The 20,247-nt window shown below is 36.7% G+C and overlaps 1 protein-coding gene across 3 annotated transcripts; it reads right to left on the reverse strand.

The window, feature by feature from the left end:
* Positions 1 to 2,974: 2,974 nt before the first annotated feature.
* Positions 2,975 to 18,995, reverse strand: LOC125268310 (5-hydroxytryptamine receptor 3A). 3 transcript variants are annotated; one of them, XM_048190411.1, is made up of 11 exons: positions 18,406 to 18,990; positions 17,068 to 17,126; positions 16,920 to 16,982; positions 16,132 to 16,283; positions 15,985 to 16,029; positions 15,405 to 15,511; positions 14,010 to 14,179; positions 13,549 to 13,667; positions 9,093 to 9,303; positions 8,503 to 8,670; positions 2,975 to 4,541 (listed from the first exon to the last, which is right to left on the reverse strand). In XM_048190411.1, exons 3-11 carry the CDS (start codon positions 16,972 to 16,974, stop codon positions 4,243 to 4,245), a joined length of 1,326 nt encoding a protein of 441 aa, XP_048046368.1. In that variant the 5' UTR covers positions 16,975 to 16,982; positions 17,068 to 17,126; positions 18,406 to 18,990; the 3' UTR covers positions 2,975 to 4,242. The 3 variants fall into 3 exon arrangements, with proteins under 3 accessions (XP_048046368.1, XP_048046360.1, XP_048046354.1); XM_048190403.1 differs by having other exon boundaries at positions 18,364 to 18,989; XM_048190397.1 differs by lacking the exon at positions 17,068 to 17,126 and having other exon boundaries at positions 18,364 to 18,995.
* Between the last annotated feature and the right edge of the window lie 1,252 nt (positions 18,996 to 20,247).

Below are 20,247 nucleotides of genomic sequence, written 5' to 3' on the forward strand. Positions count from 1 at the left end.
TCACCCAAAAATGAACATTTGATGTTTATCACCTCTAATACACCACTATGTCCAACTGCCCTCCACATCCGGTTAGTGAGGTCAAAAAACGCGTTCTGATGATGGAATTGATCTCTTCGCGCTTTGCTTCAATGAGTGCGAGATATCACTTCCGTTGTCAGAGCGCGTTTAGACCTCACTAACCGGATGTGCAGGGCAGTTGGACATAGTGGTGTATTAGAGGTGAAAAATGATATAAATACTTGTTCGGTTTCTCATACAAACCTATCGTTTCGTGTCTTAGGACATCAATGTGTCGTCACGAGCCACAGGGTTTGAACTATCCCTTTAATGCAGGACAAATGAGAAGTACATTAACTAATCATTAGTTAATTTTGATGACTTGAGTAAGTAACACTTACAGTGGATTCAGAAGCCTCATATATGGAATTTCTGCTTCATTTCAGTGAAGTCTTGTGATTCTTTAGAGTTTAATATATCACACAAACATTATTAATGCAAATGTGTTGAAACATTCTGTATAAGCAATAGCTAATCTATGTCCACGTGAAGTATGCTCAACTTTGCACACTTCAGGTTAATGCATGCAGGCTATAATTAAAATAAACAACCTTTTGCATATTTGTGCAGTTTAATTATAGATTAATTATATTCTTAATCTTAATTTTTACCACATCAATGTCTCATAGGTCAATGCTGGTAGTTTCAGGTCTCTGTTAAAGGAATATTTCACCTAAAGTTCTGTCATCCCTCATGTTGTTCCAAACCTGAATGTCCAGTGCAAAAGGAGAAATGTTGTCCCTATTCATTATAACTGCAAAGGAAAAAAAATTCTTTAAAAAAATCTCGGTTTGCATTTCTAAATGAAAGTCATAAGTTTGGAATGACATATGGGTGAGTAAATCATGTTTTTACAGCAAATGCTGACCATATCAAAGTCCAGCAGCTGCAGTTTCCTCAGGCCATCAAACAGAACAGGTTCACAGGAAAGAACAGAACAGGTGATTGACATTTGCTAACTCTTTGTGTCAGTGATATTTTTCCTGTGTGTGGTGATAATGAAGGGGAACAATAGTGCATTTAATCTTGTTGTGATAGCTGCTTGGAGAACAACAGTCTCAGATTACACACACCCTCACTACTTTCCTGGGTAAGAAAACATACCCATCATTGGAGAGTTGTGTAAATTAGATTTTGCCTCAAGCATGTTCTGTCCAGTGGCAATGGAGCTACGATCAACTTAAGTTTACGATGCTTCTGGGAAACGCTGCCCAGAGCGTTTCATGTCAGCTTAATGATATACATGCAATGAAATTATGTCTAAATGGTAAATTGTGTGTGCGTATATATATATATATATATATATATATATATATACAGTGCCCTCCACAATTATTGGCACCCTTAGTAATTATGAGCAAAAGCAGCTGTGAAAATAAATCTGCACTGTTTATCCTTTTGATCTTTCATCCAAAAAATTCACAAAATTATAACCTTTCATTTAAGAAAAATATTTGAAAGTGGGGAGAAACTTACATTATAAAATAAATGTTTTTCTCCAAAACACATTGGCCACAATTATTGGCACCCTTTTATTCAAAACTTTTTGCAACCTCCTTTTGCCAAGATAACAGCTCTGAGTCTTCACCTATAATGCCTGATGAGTTTGTAGAACACCTGAGAAGAGATCAGAGACCATTCCTTCATGCAGAATCTCTCCAGATCCTTCAGATTCCAGCTCCATGTTGGTGCTTCTTCTCTTCAGTTCACTCCACTCATTTTCTTTAGGGTTCAGGTCAATGGACTGAGATGACCATGGCAGAAGCTTCATTTTGTGCTCAGTGACACATTTTTGTGTTGGTTTTGATGTTTGTTTTGGATCATTGTCCTGATGGAAGATCCAACCACGGCCCATTAAGCCGTCAGGTTTTGATTTTTTTATCTGTTAGTATTTGATAGAATACATGATACCATGTATCTGAACAAGATGTCCAGGACCTCCAGAAGAAAAAAAGGCCCACAACATTAAAGATCCAGCAGTATATTTAACCGTGGGCATGGGGTACTTTTTATCCATGTGTGAACCAAATCCATCTCGTGGGTTTGCTGCCAAAAAGCTCTTTTTTTAGTTTCACCTGACCATAGAAGCCGGTCCCGTTTGAAGTTCCAGTCTTGTCTGACAACTGAATATGCTGGAGATTGTTTCTGGATGAGAGCAGAGGATTTTTCTTGAAACTCTCCCTAAACAACTTGTGGGGATGTAGATGCTGTTTGATCCTTTTTTTAGGCTTTCTGAGATTCAAGACTCAACTAATCTCTGCAATTCTCCAGCTGTGATCCTTGGAGAGTCTTTGTCCACTCAAACTTTCCTCCTCACTTCACATTAGGACGATTTAGACACACGTCCTCTTCCAGGCAGATTTGTAACATGTTTAGTTGATTGGACCTTCTTAATTATTGCCCTGATAGTGGAAATGGGGATTTTCAATGTTTTAGGTATTTTCTTACAGCCACTTTCTATTTTGTGAAGCTCAACAATCTTTTGCTGCACATCAGAACTATATTCTTTGGTTTTACTCATTGTAATGAATGATTACGGGAATTTGGCCTTTGTGTTTCCTCGTGTTTATATTCCTGTGGAACAGTCATGGCTGGACAATTTCATGCTCCTAGTAAAAAAAAATTAAATATGAATGGGAATATACTTCAGAGATATTTTACTCATAAGAATTTCTAGGGGTGCCAATAATTGTGGCCAACATGTATTGGAGAAAAAACATTTATTTCATAATATGAGTTTCTCCCCACTTTCAACTGTTTTCCTTCAATGAAAGGTTAGAATTTTGTGAATTTTTTTAATGAAAGATCAAAAGGATAAACAATGCAGATTTATTTTCACATCCACCTTTGCTCATATTTACGAAGGGTGCCAATAATTGTGGAGGGCACTGTATATATAATGTCATATATATATATATATAAAATGTCCTCAGTTTATTGAAATGAGTTCATTTAGAGCGAGAGAAAAATCAAACAAAGAAGCTTTCTACACCCACAATTAGGCTAATTACACAATTACTTCCCACAGCCCACCAGAAACCACTGTAGGATAGAGAACGATAAGCCATAACAGCTCACAAGTAAGTGGAAATGTGGGCCAATTTTAAATGCCTGTAAAAATAAATTTGCATGGCACCTCAGTGATGAAACTCATGCATGGCGGACTGAGTTTAGTGATCTTTCGAACCTGTATTGATAAGTTTAGGATTAGGTGTGGGGTTAGGATTAGGCAATCAGATAGCGACTTCAATGATGGGGGTAATAAGTGGCAGGGAGTCGAAATTCAGCACAACACCTGGAACGCACTGCTCGTGTGGTCACATGATTGACTGCTCTAAATAAAATGTCATATGCTTTCATTTAATAATAGGAAAAGAATAACTTATTTATCATTTGATTATTTAAATATCTTCTGTTTAAAAAAAAAAGAAAAGAAGATAGACACGCTATAGTGGTTTTCTGTCTTGTGTTGTATCTCAAAATAAAGGATGTCATTTAAACATGTGGAAATTAGCAGAAGTAAGTTAATACATTCTCTTATTTGGCTACATGAGGTAAACAGAAATCTGCTTGGTTTATATTTTAGTGTATATAATTGCTGCCATAATAACAGACCATTTCAAATGTTTATGTGGTTTTCTTCTCCTCCTTTGTGCGGTGAAGAAATATTGTAATTGTAAAAAAGCATTTAGTAATAAAAGTGTATGCATCTGAATTAAAGTGAAGTGCAACAGTCATCGTATAGTGCTCTGCAGTGGTCAAAAAGGATTTAAACAGTGCTTTTTATATTGATCTCTTCTTGAAAAATCGGACAGCAATTGACGTATCAGTAGCAAGTCAAATGACACCATTTCCTCATGCCATTTTAGATTAAGACACATTAATAATAGTTTGAAGAGGGGGTCATCAAAACAATATTTGTATTTGTTACAATTAATGCTTCTATCCTTGAATATAGTGGTTTAATACAATTAAAATAGCACCTCATCTAGCATGCAGAAAGTCTAATTACAGATTTAATTGGGCAGTGACAATTACAATTCTGTTAATAATCTTATAAATATGAATATATATTTAATATTATTCCAGTCATTACCTTGTACAGCGTGCTACAGTTGATATGCACCAAACAGAGCAGATCTAAGAGGCTCTGTTGAAACTACAGTGAAGTGAAGAAGGTGACTATGGGTATGAGTACGAGTAGTCATAGTTGTTATCTCCATGGTCAGAATCATCCCAGAAGTCTAGATTATTAACCTTACAAATATCTGTTTGGGTGATACTAACAATAATTATGACATAAAGTATGTAGATGCTTAGAAAAAAGCCAAAGAAGAATTTGTCCAGGCGGTAGGCAAAGGCCACTTTACGCTCTGTCTCCTTTTCTCCTTTATCGAAGTTCTCCAAAAGGTTCACTATTTTCTGGAGTGAAGACATCTCTGAAGCCAGATCACCAGACATTGTTGTAATCGCACCAGTATCTGTGAATGCATACCACATTATTTATGTTATTGCAATGTTAAAGGTTGTGTGTTTCATTTGTGCAACTACTGCCATCAAAAGGAGTAGAACAAATAACTCACTAAGCAGTTGCACCAATTTTGCATGCAGTATTTCAGTGCAAAAACCTGGGACTTTATCACAAACCCGTCCCAATGTAACCAAGCACTATGTGCTCTAGTATAGTGCTGCACCACGCATTTCTGAATAAAGTCATTGTCATTCTTTCAAGCACAAAGACACCTTTCTATAAACTCTTTTACACTCTCTGGCCAAGCAGATCTGTTGGTGGGTAATAGTAGTATTTCCAGTAGAACACAGACTGGTATGATTACAAAGCCCTGTCTTAAAACTGAATGTTTGTTTCCTTACATGCATGAACAATACACTCTTAAAAAAAAAAGTGCTATATAGCACTAAAGGTGGTTCTTGGCTCGTTATCATAGAGGAACCACTTTTGGTGTTATGTAGCACCGTTTCTTTAAAGGTGCTCTACAGCACATTTGTCAAATGGTGCTATGTAGAACCCATAAGAGGTGCAATATCACATTTTATTTCTTCAACAAAAATGGTGCTAAACAGCACCAACAGTGGTTCTTTGACTTGTAAAGAAGCTTTAAAGGGGCTTAACAGGTTCTTTGTATGGCAGTGGTGCTTTATAGCACCTTGCATGCCAAAGAACCACTGAAGAACCGCTGAAGAACCATACAGGGGCTCAACAGGTTCTGTATACGGTATCGGTGCTATATAGCACCTCAGTCATCCCAAAGAACCGGTGAAGAACCACTGAAGAACACAAGAAGATTTGGTGCTATAAAGCACTTAAAGTGGTTCCCCTATGATTACGAGCCAAAGAACCACTTTTAGTACTATATAGAACCATTTTTGTGTAGTGTACCTGGACAAGCCTAAAAAAAAATTTTTTTTTGTTTGTGATTTGAGCTGAATAAACACAATTCATGATTGTTGTTAGATTTTAATCCTGATTTTAAGTGTTTTACTGATACATAATTTTGTCAATCAGTTGTGCAGGTTTTGGTCAATTTCCCTATTTAAACAGATAAAAGACTTACTGGCATGGAAATGTCCTGACCAGAAACAGGACAAATTACTGAGGTAGAATGGGTCGCAAATGGCAATACATGTTGACTTCAAGCCAGGATAAGAAGAAAGTCATCATGAAAAAGAAGTTGCGATAGTGTTTTCTTCCCTGTTGTGACGGATATCTAAGTGGAACGGCTTCTCGAATGAGAACAAATGTAGAGCGGGTCTTGATTTTGTCCATGGGGAATTGATTAGATCATTGGATGGGTGTGGTTTGCTATGGCTGTGATGTCATGTGAGTGACAGGTTGCCCCGCCCTCACACCAGTAAACAAGAAAAAAATGGACAATTCTTGTTTCGTTTTTGTTGATAACGTTGATCATCTTTTAATTAATTACACTATTTAACACTACACGTTATAGGGCTGCTATACCAATAAAATGAAACCAGTGTCAACAAAATCCATCTTACCATGGATCAAAATTCATTTACACTGCAATTACAATTGCCTAAAAATAACGAAGATAGAGAAATATAAAATGTAGGGGAAAAAATTAAATATCAAATGAAACTAAAACCGCCAGTAGGTGGCGGCAAGTCGTAATAAGTGAATCATAGAATCATTCATTCAACCGATTTGTTCAAACTGGTTGATTCATTCATGAAACAAGCAATCTCAATGTATGTACTATAGCCACCCCATCTGCCCTAAATAGTATTTAAATTACTAATGTCACATACTATTCAGGATTGTTAGTTTGCACATTGGGATGCAAGTCTACTGACTTTATAAATGGGTCACTGAATCATTGATTCATTCAAAAACGGTGAATAATTCAAGAATGAAACACTGCTGTGTGTTGCTGATAGATGCAACTCTTCTGCTTTGTTTGGAACTATTTTTGTTGGCAAAATAGAGAAAAAAAAAAAGGCAAAATTGACAATGTTGTGTCTAAAAATGGTCAAGTCATGCAATCAACTTATTGTTTATTGAACTGTTGTATAAAATGTTGTAAGACTTAGTTTTCCTGCTCAGATAAACACTGAGATCAAGCGATCTCAAAGAAGTGCAAAGGACAACGCTTTGCCCTAAACCCCCACACACACCCTCCTTCCCTTCCCCCTGACTGAAAGTTCTTCAAGACATATAATGTAACTTGTGTATCTATTGTTTTTCCCTTTTTATGTTTGGTATCATTTTAAATTATACCAATTTCACAGCAGTCACTGGTATTATGAAGAAGATTGAAAACTAAGGAGAATTCTGTCCTCTTTTTGGGTGGTGCCTTTTATGAAACCCACTCCTCTCCCCCCAAAACAGGTGTTGGTGTAATAAATATTTACAACCCTTTTGTTCTGGTCTGTATATAAGGTAAAGTGCAAAGCAGTCAGGGGGGATTTTCTGTAGCCAGAGGCCCCCACACAGTGATGGACAAGTGTCTTCAAACACTAATCCACCACTGTGTGCATGTGCACAATTGATGTTATGTATTTATTATTTCTGAATTGGCTTCTAATTGTCTAACTGTAATGTAACTGGCATGATAAATTTTTACTTCATTATTTCTAGCGGATTAAAGCGAAGGTATTACCGCAAATCTGTGTTCAGGATTGTTCATACGGAAGGTTTAATAGATGGAGCATAGGGCACATCAATTAAGTCCATTTCGATTTCTGACTATCGCTGCCTTAAATAAGTTGCAGTTTTCGTAAATATATAAAAACTATGCTTTTTGTTATGAGTAAGCAGAGAGCGACCGACTTAAAGGTAGATATTTACCCTGCATCCAATGTTTAAGGTCAGAACTGACAAGTTTGTGTCCGGGAAGAGCATTCAGTCGGCCGAAGTGACTTTTCTAAAGCGATACCGGGACCGCAGTGAACGAATAATTGAAGATATAAGGTAATCAGAATAATCAAAAATCTAAATTAATGCATAACCAATGATTAATTTCTAATTGGAAACACAACCTAAAACAAAAAACAAACACACGTTAATCTTCGCCCAGGCGGTCGGATTTCGTTTTTGGGCCGATGCGGGGTTCCTTACAATGTATATCAAATTTTGCAATCATGCTGATATTCGAGAAAATAGCACTCTTGCTTGTGTGATATTGCTTAACTATTTATAATACAAAAATTCATACAAGGGCAATTTGTAATTGGTGGCATTTCCGACCTTGCACAATGTTATTTTACGTCAACGCCAGATTAGTTTACTTGTTAAGCCTAATGGAGGGCTACTGCCTATGTTAGGCTGGCTGTATTGAGAAGTGTTAATAGTGGTTTAATTTCACAGTGGTAACAAACAATGCCGAAGTTTAGGGCATCTGTTACTGGCTGTCACCAGTGAAAGCAGGTCTGGGAGACGTGGATGCTGAGAACTGATTGAGAATTAATGCCACAGGCCAAATTTTAACAAAAACTAAACTAAAATATATATAAAAAAAGGGCCCTTATCTAATCAGAGTCCAAAGGGCAGGTGCTTGAGCACCACTGTACACGTGCCTGTAAATGAATGATCCGTGCACATCATTTTGCTAAATTCATGTGCCCTCGTAATATTTAATCAAAGTAACTTCCCTACCTTTTGCATGTGTTTACTGGAGTGAGGGCGGGGTAACCTGTCAATCACATGATTTCGGCCAATAGCAAGCCACAACCATCCACTCAGTTCCCCACAAAATCAAGCCCCGCTCTACATTTGTTCTTGTTCCAGAAGCCGTTTCCTTCAGATACACATTACAATAGGGAAGAAAAAAACTATTGCATCATCCGTTTCATTCCAACTTTAAACTTTTGCACTTTTTGTTTGTTTCAAAACTTGATCATAAAACTTAAATGATATAACAAACTCAATGAAGCAAAGTAGCCTTTCTGTTTACGGTCATCTGTTACCTTTCTCCTGATCCAGGCAGTCATTTTGTGTTTTGCTGTTGTTTGATGGATGGACCTTGGCGGAGCGTCTACACACCAGGAAGCTGTCCTCTACAGACAGACGCGTCAGCACTATGGAAATCAGCATACTCAGGACCAGACAGACCAGGCAGAAGCTGAAGTGATAGTCTTTTAAGAAGAAAACGAAAAAAAAAAAAAAAAAAGCCATTTATATCATGATCTAATACTAGTCTATTGAAAAATGTCCTTTCCAAAGTATGCTGTAATGCTGTATGTATAGGCAGTATAAACAAATTTCTCATAAATTCAGGGAGCAAAGTTTTTTGGGAGAGGGAAAGGGAGGGTGCGACCTTCATAATTAAGTCCCCATAACAGACATTTATTAAAATTTAACTCTACATACTACACAAATGTTTTCCACAGTAATGCTGTCTTGGCTGCCTGAGTGCTTTTCATTAGGATCTAACATTAGGACTAAACATAAGTGCTGTCAATATCAACTTAACAAATACAGTATACCACCAAAAATCTGTAGTGTTTAAGATGGAGCATATTTTTTTCCCTCTCTCTCTTTCTGTTGTTTCACTTACGGAGGAGAGGGCTGCATTTGCCACCATTAGGCAGGTGATCATTGAGGATGAGGAGGAACATGGTGAAGCTCAGGACCAAGGTGACTTTAAAAGAGTTGCGTTCTCCTCCTTCAAATGGCAGTGCAAAGCTCACCAGGTCAGCCAGCATTATTAGTGCACTGGGCAGGATCAGGGTCACAAAAGGACCGAAGAAGTTAATAGACAGAAGGACCTGTTCAAAGACCAAAAGTGATTCATTAAACAATTACAGGTTTATGTCGTCACCTCAAGAGTTAAACCATTTCTGTCTGTTTTCTTATACTGGCATTCCACTAGCAGCTGATTTTTCAGCCTCTTGAAAATAAATGAAAAAGGGTTTTTATTTTATTTTTAAATTGCAATGCCACGGAAGGATCATTATTGGTTCCCAAAAGAACCTTTCAATGATCATTTCATAAAAGAAGTATGAAGAACATTTTAATAATCCAAAGAACCCTTTTCCACCATAAAGAACCTGTTGTGGAATGGAAAGGTCCCGTGAATGTTAAAGGTTCTTCATGGAGCCATTGATGCCAATAATCTTTATCTTTAAGAGTGCAGTTTTTGGAGATTCAGAAGGAGTAGGTGTGTGGTGTCACGTCTCAGTGGGTGAGTGTTATCAAATTCATTTGTTTAAAATTGCTTATGTTCACATGGTACTCATGGTGTTCTTATGAAAGAGACTGTGAGTGTGAAAGAAGAGGGCAAAGCCAAAAACATTTGGCAGATGTGACACCTCTGACCATAACTGAGGCAACTAGTGGGATGCCACCTGGTGGCAAATTAAAGGAAACTTCTGATTTTAAAACAAATTATTTACACTCACATTTGACCCCTTCATAGCAGTGGTTTTCAATCTTTTTGACACATATATTTAAAAATATTCAAAGGCCCACTTATACAAGCCAAAATATTTCCTCTGATATTCCTGCTGTGATTATAACAGAATTGTAAACTGGGATGTCAATATATTTAAATTAAAGGCATAATATGTAAGATTTTTAGATTAAAATATACAAAAACCACTAGAACAATGTTATATATATTTTTTGACTTGTGTACTTGCATTATCCCAAGTGTTTCAAACTATTTTAGGGTTAGGGGTTAGGAGAAGTCAGCAGTTTTAACCAGGACACAGACCATGTCATTGCGTCACCTGTCAATGACGTAATATCCGCGTTACCCTCGATTTCCAGTTGAACTAATATCGATCTAGATTACTGCAAAGTGCAACAATTGTCTCATAGCAGCATCAAGCGAACGCAGTTTTCAGTGCTGCGCTTGTTGTCTTTTGACTTCCAGTTTGTATTTCCACAGCTATCTTTTATATTTATGAATGAACTGCTCATTTTAAAATCTTCCCGGTCTACTGACATTTGTTAAGACATCTGCTTTAAACATAACAATGATAACTTCCATTAACTCTACAACAAGTAAATCCACTTCACCAGCTAATTATTCTTCAACAGAGATGCCATAGAAATATACAGAGCTATCGCAAAACGGAAGTTCAAAGACAATATTCTAAAGATGTTTCATGTTTCGCATGTTTGTAAATGCATGTTTGTAAATGCATGTTTCTCTGGTACATAATGCTGTGTTCCAGGCAGTGTTGGTCACGTTGCTTTAAAAAAGTAATTAGTTATAGTTACTAGTTACTTCTCACAAATAGTAACGGAGTTAGTAACTGAGTTACATCATTATAAAAGTAACTAATTACCAGGGAAAGTAACTATTGCATTACTTTAAAAAAATAAAATAAAAATAAAAATATGCCAAATAAATTGAATGCCCCCAATATTACATATAAGTCTAAGAATAAATTATTCTTGATGCGACTCCTGACTCATGATCCGCTCTTGCTCACGACATGAAATTTCTCTGTACTGTGTTGGTAGCCATTAAAGAAAACGTAGTTTCATATTTATGTTTAAATAGTCCTATGTTATGTTTTAAATCCATTTATTCGATTATGAAAAGTTAGTGAACAGCATGAGTAAGATGCATCATAAGATGCGCAAATATATCGGGAGACATGGAGTGGGTCAGATAAGATTTTGACCACTTCATTAAGTTTTGCTTTGTAGAAAGCCTTTCTTTAAAGTGAATTTCGTTTTGTAAAAATTGTATCTTAATTTTAATCAATGTTTCATCTACCAATTGCTTTGATTTAATATATAACAAGCAAATATAGCAGACAATAAAATCATGACATGGAGGCGCGGGCGCGATCACTGGCGCGTGAACTGGAGCGCGTCTCATAGGCTAAATGAACCGAAACTCAGAGGCTGCTTGCCTCGCAGACATGAGAAATATATCTATAGAATGCTTGAAATATCTACTTTAATGAAAATGAAGTTATTAAAAATGAAAAGAAAGAGGCTACTCTGATTATGTAGCCTAATCCGAATGAAATGTGCATTATCTCTCTAGGCGCGTCCATATGAGCAGATGATCAGCAATGAGAATCAGCAATGTCAGCTTCATCTTTGCAGCCGACACTGATTCAGAAAACATTACTTTATTAATAAACAATTAAAATGTCTCCTTACTGTTTTTGTCACACTCATAATCATTACTTTTGCCGGTTCTTTATGGCAATTATGCGTGCCATTGAGTGCTATATCCTTTATTATGTAAACGCTCCTTATTATGGTTTATTCTCTCCAGTATTTAAGAAATTAAATTAATATAAATGTGATTAGTCAACTAATAGCTTAAATGAACAACTACTAGTCGACTAGAAAAAAACTCATTTCACATATTTTCGATCAAGCATCAAAAAGGGTATTCTGGTTTGAGCTCGCACTTCGCGCGCATGCTCTGACAGACACACACACAGCGCATCGTACATTATTATCAGTTTAAAATTATATTTGTGTATGACTAACCGCAGCACACACCAGAGAAAAAAACTTTGCAGGTCCTATGGCTGAGAGAGAGCTTACTCGGATGAAAACCGCTTCAGAGAGCTCAATTATAGTAACGCGGCATTTTTTTTGTCAGTAACGGTAACAGCGTTGTAACGGGAGAAAAAGTAATTCGTTTGATTACTCGTTACTGAAAAAAGTAACGGCGTTAGTAACGCCGTTTATTTATAATGCCGTTATTCCCATCACTGGTTCCAGGCAGGTTTTTGAGCCCGTAAGTCACGACTTCAAACCACAACTCACAAATTTGTAGCGTTCCAGGCAAGTCACGCTAAACTGCCTGAATGTAAACAAACCAGCATGGCGGATCATACGGGGCTTATGCTCATTTACAATTATTTGTATCACCAAAGGTGCTTACTCCTTGCTTGTTTGAGGGAAACGGAGGAGGTAAACGGCGCATAAGGCAAGAGAAGCTGTTATACCTTTTATTTTACGTTATTTTACCGTGCACTTGCATAAACACCACATCCGTACCGTAGGGGCTGTCATTGTTTTGCGGGCTATGTGACGTCAGAGCGTGGAACTGGGAGTACATCTATCTAGTATGAGTTCATGGGTGGGAAGTCACGGGTTTGACTGCCATTCCAGTGCACTTTCACGGGTAGAAAGTTGGAAAAACACAGGTTATGGGTTGCCTGGAATGCTATACACAAAGAAACGAGCAAAAGATTCAAACGCGATATACTTTTAGATTAAAATTTACTTGATATTATTGAAGTTTATGCACAGTGAAAACGTAAATATTACAAGCAAATACATAATAAGAGTTACTCTTTCCACCTAGTTAATTTATTACTTGTATTAAATGTGTATATATTTCAAATTTACCTTTACTTAGGAAATTCTAGTTCTCTTTTAATTTTACTAAGTAAAAATTGGTTGATGGTTAATTTAATATATATTACTACACCAAAGAGTTAGTTTTTTCAGTGCACCGTAACGTTAATAATACTTTAATACATTCGCTCATCCATGAACCTGATTTCTGCCCGAGTCCATCAGATTCCTTTCCATCGGCTGTTGAGGTGAAGACTATAACACCCATGATTCCACGCTCATTCACGGCGTCAAGTTATGCTTTTTTTTTTTTATAAGAAAATCCACATATTGTGACTTTAACCACAATTATTTTTTTGATTTCATTGAGTTTCTTGATTTGTATGTTCTTCAGTAAAAACAATAGTTGTTGAGGGGGATAAAAGAAATATGATCTTGATTCTATGTTTTTATTAGCATTTTAAATGAGTTTTGTAATATCTATTACTATTATCGATCTATTAATAGATATAATAATATACTGTTTATAATATTAATATAATTGTATTAATAATGATATATTAATTAAAGCTTGCTGAGGACCGCTGGTTGAGAACCATCACATTAAATCCATCAACTTCTGTATAAGTCTATGGATCATTTCAGCTTTGAGGGTTCAAGGTAACACTGACAAGCTCTCTAAATTCAAGACTCTTGATCAGAGGGATAGAATTGAATAAATTAGTTACTTGGAGATAAACACGATCTGATGAATCCTCAGTTTTAATCACGTCCGTAGTCTGCCATTCTCCTCCATTACCGCCAACCAAAGACACATTATCTGCGATCTGGAGTTTGAGTGCACAAGCTAGATCAAACAAACAAGAGGACACATTCTTTAAAAATATAACTTCCATTCACTTAAAATTTGCTCCACCTTAATTCCACCTTAATCAGGCCATGAAATATTTAAATTAAGTCTTTGTCATTCTTATAAATGCAAACATGTCTCCTTTCTAGGTAAACTAGGCTATTATAGACCATATTTACAAAACTCTATTTGCTTGGTGCAAACCATGCAAGACAGGTACTATCAGTGGGCATGGATAATACATAGTCACATCCCCAGAAATGTCTTCATAATATATTGAAGAATATTTCTCCAGTTAAAAACAAATGGTCATAATCTGCTTAACAAGTATTATCTTACATTTCTGGCTCCATCCATTGATGGCCACAGGACATTCTCCTCTCACAAAGGGGTAGTTGAATAGGTTGATTTCACAGCTCACAGTCGTGAACAAAACCACTGCATGGTTCACAGTTCCATCCCTCCTCACCTGTACGTCCTTAGTGTACGGCTCCACCGTGGTTTCTATTCTGAGAGCATATAGAGAGAGATTATGGCATATGAACAGTGGCAGAAATCAACCAGGGCTTGAGGTGGTAATAACACCACAGATTGTTATTCTGCCATCTAACACTTGATATATTTCCAAATACTCTATTCCAGGCCTATCTTAATTCAGGCCATGTTGATTGAAAATTACCCCATGATTTTCTCACTCTCAAGCCATCCTAGGTGTACATCTTCTTTCAGACAAACACAATCTGAGTTATATTAAATAATATTCTAGCCCTTCCAAGCTTTATAATGGCAGTAAATAGAGGATGAGATTTTGAAGCCCATAAAAGTGCATCCATCTATCATAGAAGATATCCACACAGCTCCGGGGGGTAAATAAATTATTCTGAATCGAAGCAATATGTTTGTGTAAATATCCATATTTAAAAAATATCCATATTCAAAACATTAAAAACTATAATAACTAGCTTATGACAGACGGCCGTACGCATTGATTTACAGCGCAAGAGTGAACTCTGACACATGACGCATGACACACTGACAAACATGGAAGCGCAGAGGAAAGAGCAAAACAAAACACCGGTCATGCATTAGTAGTCTAAAATGAGAATTTTTAAAGAGACATGTTGGAGGATTTCGATATAAGAGAAGAGGAGCCTGAGTTTGTTGCCCAGCCCTATTTGCTTATGGTACTTCTACATCGCATCAAGGCCCAGGGGTTAGTCTTTTGGCATAAGTCGATGAGCATACGGGTACGGCCATCTGCCGAAAGCCAGGTATTATAGTTTTCAAAGTTTTAAATAAGGATATTTTTCTTACATAAATGCATCGCTTCGCTTCAGAAGGCCTTTATTAACCTCCCGGAGTATGGATTACTTTTATGAAGGATGGATGTGCTTTTTTGCCTTCAAAATCTCACCCTCTGTTCACAACCATTATAAAGCTTGGAAGATCCAGGACATTATTTAATATAACTCCAATTGTATTCGTCTGAAAGAAGAAAGTCAGATACAACTAGGTTGGCTTGGGGGTGAGTAAATCATGGGGTAATTTAAATTTTTGGGTGAACTATTCCTTTAATATAAGACTCAGCCATAGTTGTTCCGACTGAAAATGTATAATATAAAGATTCAGGTCAGTACTGAACTGAATCAGTCACTGAATGTGTACCTTTTCATTAAAACAGGTCCATTATTAAATATGTGCCATAAATCAGCATCAGTCTCAAGTTCAACTCACGCATTGTCCAAAACAATCCCAGGAATCCAGATTTTATCAACAGGTAAAATAATTGTTGGATATCTATTTCTCTCTTGCATCCATCCAAGATCAGGATCTTTCCATTCCTGTAGGGCAGAACATTTTGTCCAAAAGTTTTAGTGAAATAAACAGACTCTCTACTTTTCTAACACATAAAATTATTTTAAAAAATTTAATGAAATATTGTTTCTATTTATGAATTTACTTTGCAAGTAGCTGTGTAATAGGCAAGATAAATGTAAGGTCAGCCAGCCTTTATCACCGTTTATGCCTGAAATACTCAATACTATTACTCTATAGTTTATAGAACTGCTGAAATTAAGAAATATCACACTCGCAATAATGCCATTGTACTGAATATCAGCACAGCTGCTACTGTGCTAAAACTCAGCATAACAACACTTGTGCTCATGTGATATTTTATACTGTATAATATAGTGTAATAGTATTTAGATAACTGAATGTTTACAGGTGACAATCACTGTACCAAGCTAGGTTTTTTAAGTAGATTGTAGTTATATTCTATAATCGTATTTCATTCAAGAACTTGTCTACTCACCATGTTTAACTTGATACGGCTGGTCATTTCCATGACCTTTGTATCCTAAAACATGATGACAGAATTATGAGATACAGTTCTTATGTACAAGTACATTTGTGCTATTCAAACATAAAATGCGATCAACAAGACAAATGTGACACTTACGAAAGACAATGTCTCATATTGTATGGAAGTGATGTTTACTAGGATGGTACAGTTGTCGTTCTGTGGTGGGCTGAACAGTTCTTTAGAAACCCGAGCATTTGCCAGACAGCGACGATCACAGGCAGCCTCTGTGGAGTTACCAGCAGCGAACACTAGGACCAGATAAACATGTTATGAACCACGTGAAAAAGTCAAGAGACCATGTTGTAAATGAGGGAGTTTGCTCATTTAGACACGCTGTCACAGGACACACAAATCAGATCTGAACAGATGCGATACACAATAATTTTGGATCAGATTCCAATCGGATATGCAAATAATTGGATTTGGACTGACAGTGTGAACGTAGCCTTAAAGCCTTGTTCAGACTGTCAGTCCAAATCCAATTTTTGTGCATATCCAATTGGAATCTGAGTGTGAACAGCAAAAAATAACCTGGAATATGATTTTTACAAATCTGTTTCAAGCTACATGCATATGTCGTTTGAAATCCTTGTTTGTTCAGACTGTCAGTCCAAATCCGATTTTGTTCATATCCGATTGGAATCAGCAAGTGTTAAGGGCACTATTAACCGTTTCACTCCAAATCTTCTACTGATAATAACATTTGTACTGAAAAAATATGCTTTTTCACCTGTGGGTCTAAGATTCACTCTGTATTCATCTATAAAGATCAAGCTCATCGTTTTGAGAAGGCTTATTTCTCTGCATGTGAATTCTAAATATAAGCACATGGTATTTAAATCACCGTAGAAAGTGTATTTCCTACAGCTGGAAAAATAGTTTACCAAGAGATGAAAAGAGAAGCAGCAGCAACAAAGAGATCCTGTGCCAAAGAACCATTTCAGCTCCTACAAACAACAACAAAAATAAGCACTTACACATTCTTTTAGCTATATCCATTTTTATAAGAACGTAAAACTGATAAACGTTTACCTTTGCTAGCAAATGCTGAAAAAACTCCCAGGTCAGCTTCCCACAAACTTCAGCTGTGACTTTATAGTTTTTGAGGGAAACAAGGACATTTGGCTCTTTTAAAGGGTCACAGCTCTTTGAATATGACACAAATGTTGTTACGTAAGGCAAACAAAATAGTCCCAGCTCATTTCTGAACCATCTATAGCCTATTAAATTTGATCCCATATTTTGTGTAAGCTTGTCTTGTTAGTAGGACTATAGATAATGAGATTTTTAAAGATCTCAGCATTCATTGTATTGTTAAACATCACAACAGAGCAGTAATTACTTGAAGGGCTTTGACCCGTCGCACAGTCAAACAGGAGGCCATACATGAGGACAATCACTGCACATCAGCAAACACTTCTACTAGACTAGGGGTTTAATTATATTTGATGGCACAGAGGAAGACAACAGCAGATTATTAAAAGAATAGCCTCACTTTAGAGTGCAGCTATATCATATATCATATATCAGCCTGACATACTCATCATATTTGTGATGAATTGGGTTTCACTAATTACAAATAATAAACCCACAATAATCCCCCACAATCCCAAAATATGAAAGGTCAGAAATCTACATGTGTAGCCTATATCTTTGTGAAATCTTTGCCTCAATCCAATTATAGCCTTTTATTATTAATAATTATATCAGTGTGGTGCTTTGAATTAATAAACACTCTCAATTAGTGTGCCAACATAACTAAATATATAGTCAAAGACATACTGATACAAAAAAAAAGTTCAAAAATGCTGATTCTAAACTATCATAAACTACAGTTTATGATTCTAAATCGTTTGGATTGTCAGTTTGCGATGAGAAATAATGTACGTAAAGCGCCCTCTAGTATTAAAAACAGAGAATCACAAAAATATATATGAAAAGCATAAGCAAACAAAACAAAGCAAACAAAACAATTTCAGAAAACAGACAATTTCAAGAGTGAACATATTACTAGCCTTATCAAATGAGCAATAAGAAACCCTATTATAGTCTAATCAACACATTGTTTTAGCTAGCATTTGCTAATTCAGTTCCACACTACCAGAAATTGTGCAAAGTGAACTACAGTCACCGTAGAAAATTAGGCTTTCTGATTGGCCGAGAGTCTACTAAAGGCTCTACAATAAGGAATAAACTAATGTATAAAATATATATATTTATTTATTTTACAGAATAAGACATTGAAGAGTATTATTCTTATTATTATTATATAGTTTTATAGAATATTCAAGATAGCAATAATAGTGTCACAGTCTCCGTCTGACTCACCTTCCCCGGACTCCATTTCCCAGCATCCCTTTAGTTCCTCACCTGCACTCACTCACCAATCACCTCCACCTGAAAGCCATCACCATCACCATCACTCTTTAGCACACCATAGGCCAATTTCACACTTCCGGGTTTTTGGCTTCCGGAACGATCCACGCAGTGTAAAAGTTTTTCCGGTTACAGTGATAGATAGCCTCGATCAGATCCAGCTCGGGAATCAGAGTCGTTTTACGAATTAAATGTCATGAAAATGTTTGAACGGTCTTGGTGAATTATTGGTGAGACTACAGAGCTCTTATTAAGAGCTAAATTTAATAAATAATTCGAAGTGATGGCGTTAAACTGGTTATATTCTTCGTGTCTGTTTGGCGCGGCTGTGCATTATCGCGCTCCATGTGAGCAAGACGGTGCCTGCATCTAAACGTGCATACTAGCCATCCTAAATAGTAGTCTATGTGTAATATTCAGTACTATTTAGGGTGGATAGGATGTATAGAGTGTTTTTAGCGACGTGCTGGGGAAATGATCAGCTGGCAGCTCCCTTAATTGTCCCGCAAGCCTGATCCTCTGATTCATGAAACAGGACCGCTCGCACCCTGGGTATTTCTGGATATAAACACTTCAGTCTCTCACTCATATTTTCCTGTCATCATCTTAAAGTGTTTTATACACAGTATTATTGTACTGTTGCAACATAAATGCAAAGACTGATAGTTGTGTAACGTTACAGTGTGGTGTTGGAAATTAATTATGTCTTAGTTTAATCATTTTAATCGATCAGGATTAGTTATAACATATGCTTGAATGTGGGATGTGATGCCATATGAGAACATGCTAGGCTATATATTTTAAAACGTATTAAACTCACGACAATATTATGTATCTCACGACTTTATATCCCCCATTAACGAATATATTGGGAGTTCATTTTTTTTATTAATAAATTATATCAATAATGTTTGTCGTGAGTGATACGATCGGGGGAATTGCTGAATGAGTAGCTGCGTAGCCTTTACTGTATGACAGCTGGTAATATAAATCCACCTGCCGGAAAATTCGAGCAACGGTCTGCCGTATAACAAACAAGTAGAAAATAATTTCTTTGTAGATTATACAACAGCAACTTGGAAAACAGACAAAACAGAAAAGGTAAGAAGCGATATTTGAGAAAAGAGCATATCAATCTAATAGCCGTAGATGCATAGCGGAACTAACTTTACCCTGCGTCACGTGATTTCCGATTCTTGTGAAAAAGGCCTATTGCGGAGCTCTGCGCTGAAATCGATCATATGCGCGCTCCCCGTGTATAGAGGGTATTCATTGACGTCACTTTCCCGCCAGAACACGCTCCCTCAGCTGGACTGAGTGGCAAAAGAACTTGCTGCCTGACTGGATTTAATAGATTTAAAACAAACGATTACACTAAAGGTTGGACTCGAAAGTGTTCCTTACAACTTGTCAAATAAACCTAATCCATGGATATTGACATGCAGCTAGGAGTCCTGTTTTCTGACATTTATGTGCCTGATTTCGACGCCAGGGAAACGCGTAAAGCAAATCTGCCTGTGAACGCTTTATATAACTACAATATACATGGGTTTCAAAGACGTCACTTCCGCTATGCCCGCCGCCATATTTGGGACCAGTCACAGCTGCGCGTCCTGTTTAAGTCTATGGTGACAGCAGCTACAAATACCAGAGGAAGGCCAACAAAACGCTCTCAGAAGGTTCACAACAAGTTTACAATATATCTGGGATATGTGGTGCTGTTAGCCGTTTCAACAGTCGTCAGAACTACAAATTTATTTGATTTATTTGAAAATATTGTGAATTCTAGTTGCTGTGTTTCGGCGTGTTGTTACAGGATGAACAAATTCACGACAC

The sequence above is a fragment of the Megalobrama amblycephala genome, linkage group LG1, assembly GCF_018812025.1.
Source record: "Megalobrama amblycephala isolate DHTTF-2021 linkage group LG1, ASM1881202v1, whole genome shotgun sequence".
Lineage (NCBI taxonomy): Eukaryota > Metazoa > Chordata > Actinopteri > Cypriniformes > Xenocyprididae > Megalobrama > Megalobrama amblycephala.

What these genes read in the sequence shown, in the direction of transcription:
- LOC125268310 (XM_048190397.1), bottom strand. An exon ending in GCTTCTCTTTTCATCTCTTG is followed by an intron (nt 16,284 to 16,919) that starts GTAAACTATTTT and finishes ATCTGGTCCTAG; the next exon opens with TGTTCGCTGCTGGTAACTCC. An exon ending in CTGCCTGGATCAGGAGAAAG is followed by an intron (nt 4,542 to 8,502) that starts GTAACAGATGAC and finishes ATGCATTCACAG; the next exon opens with ATACTGGTGCGATTACAACA.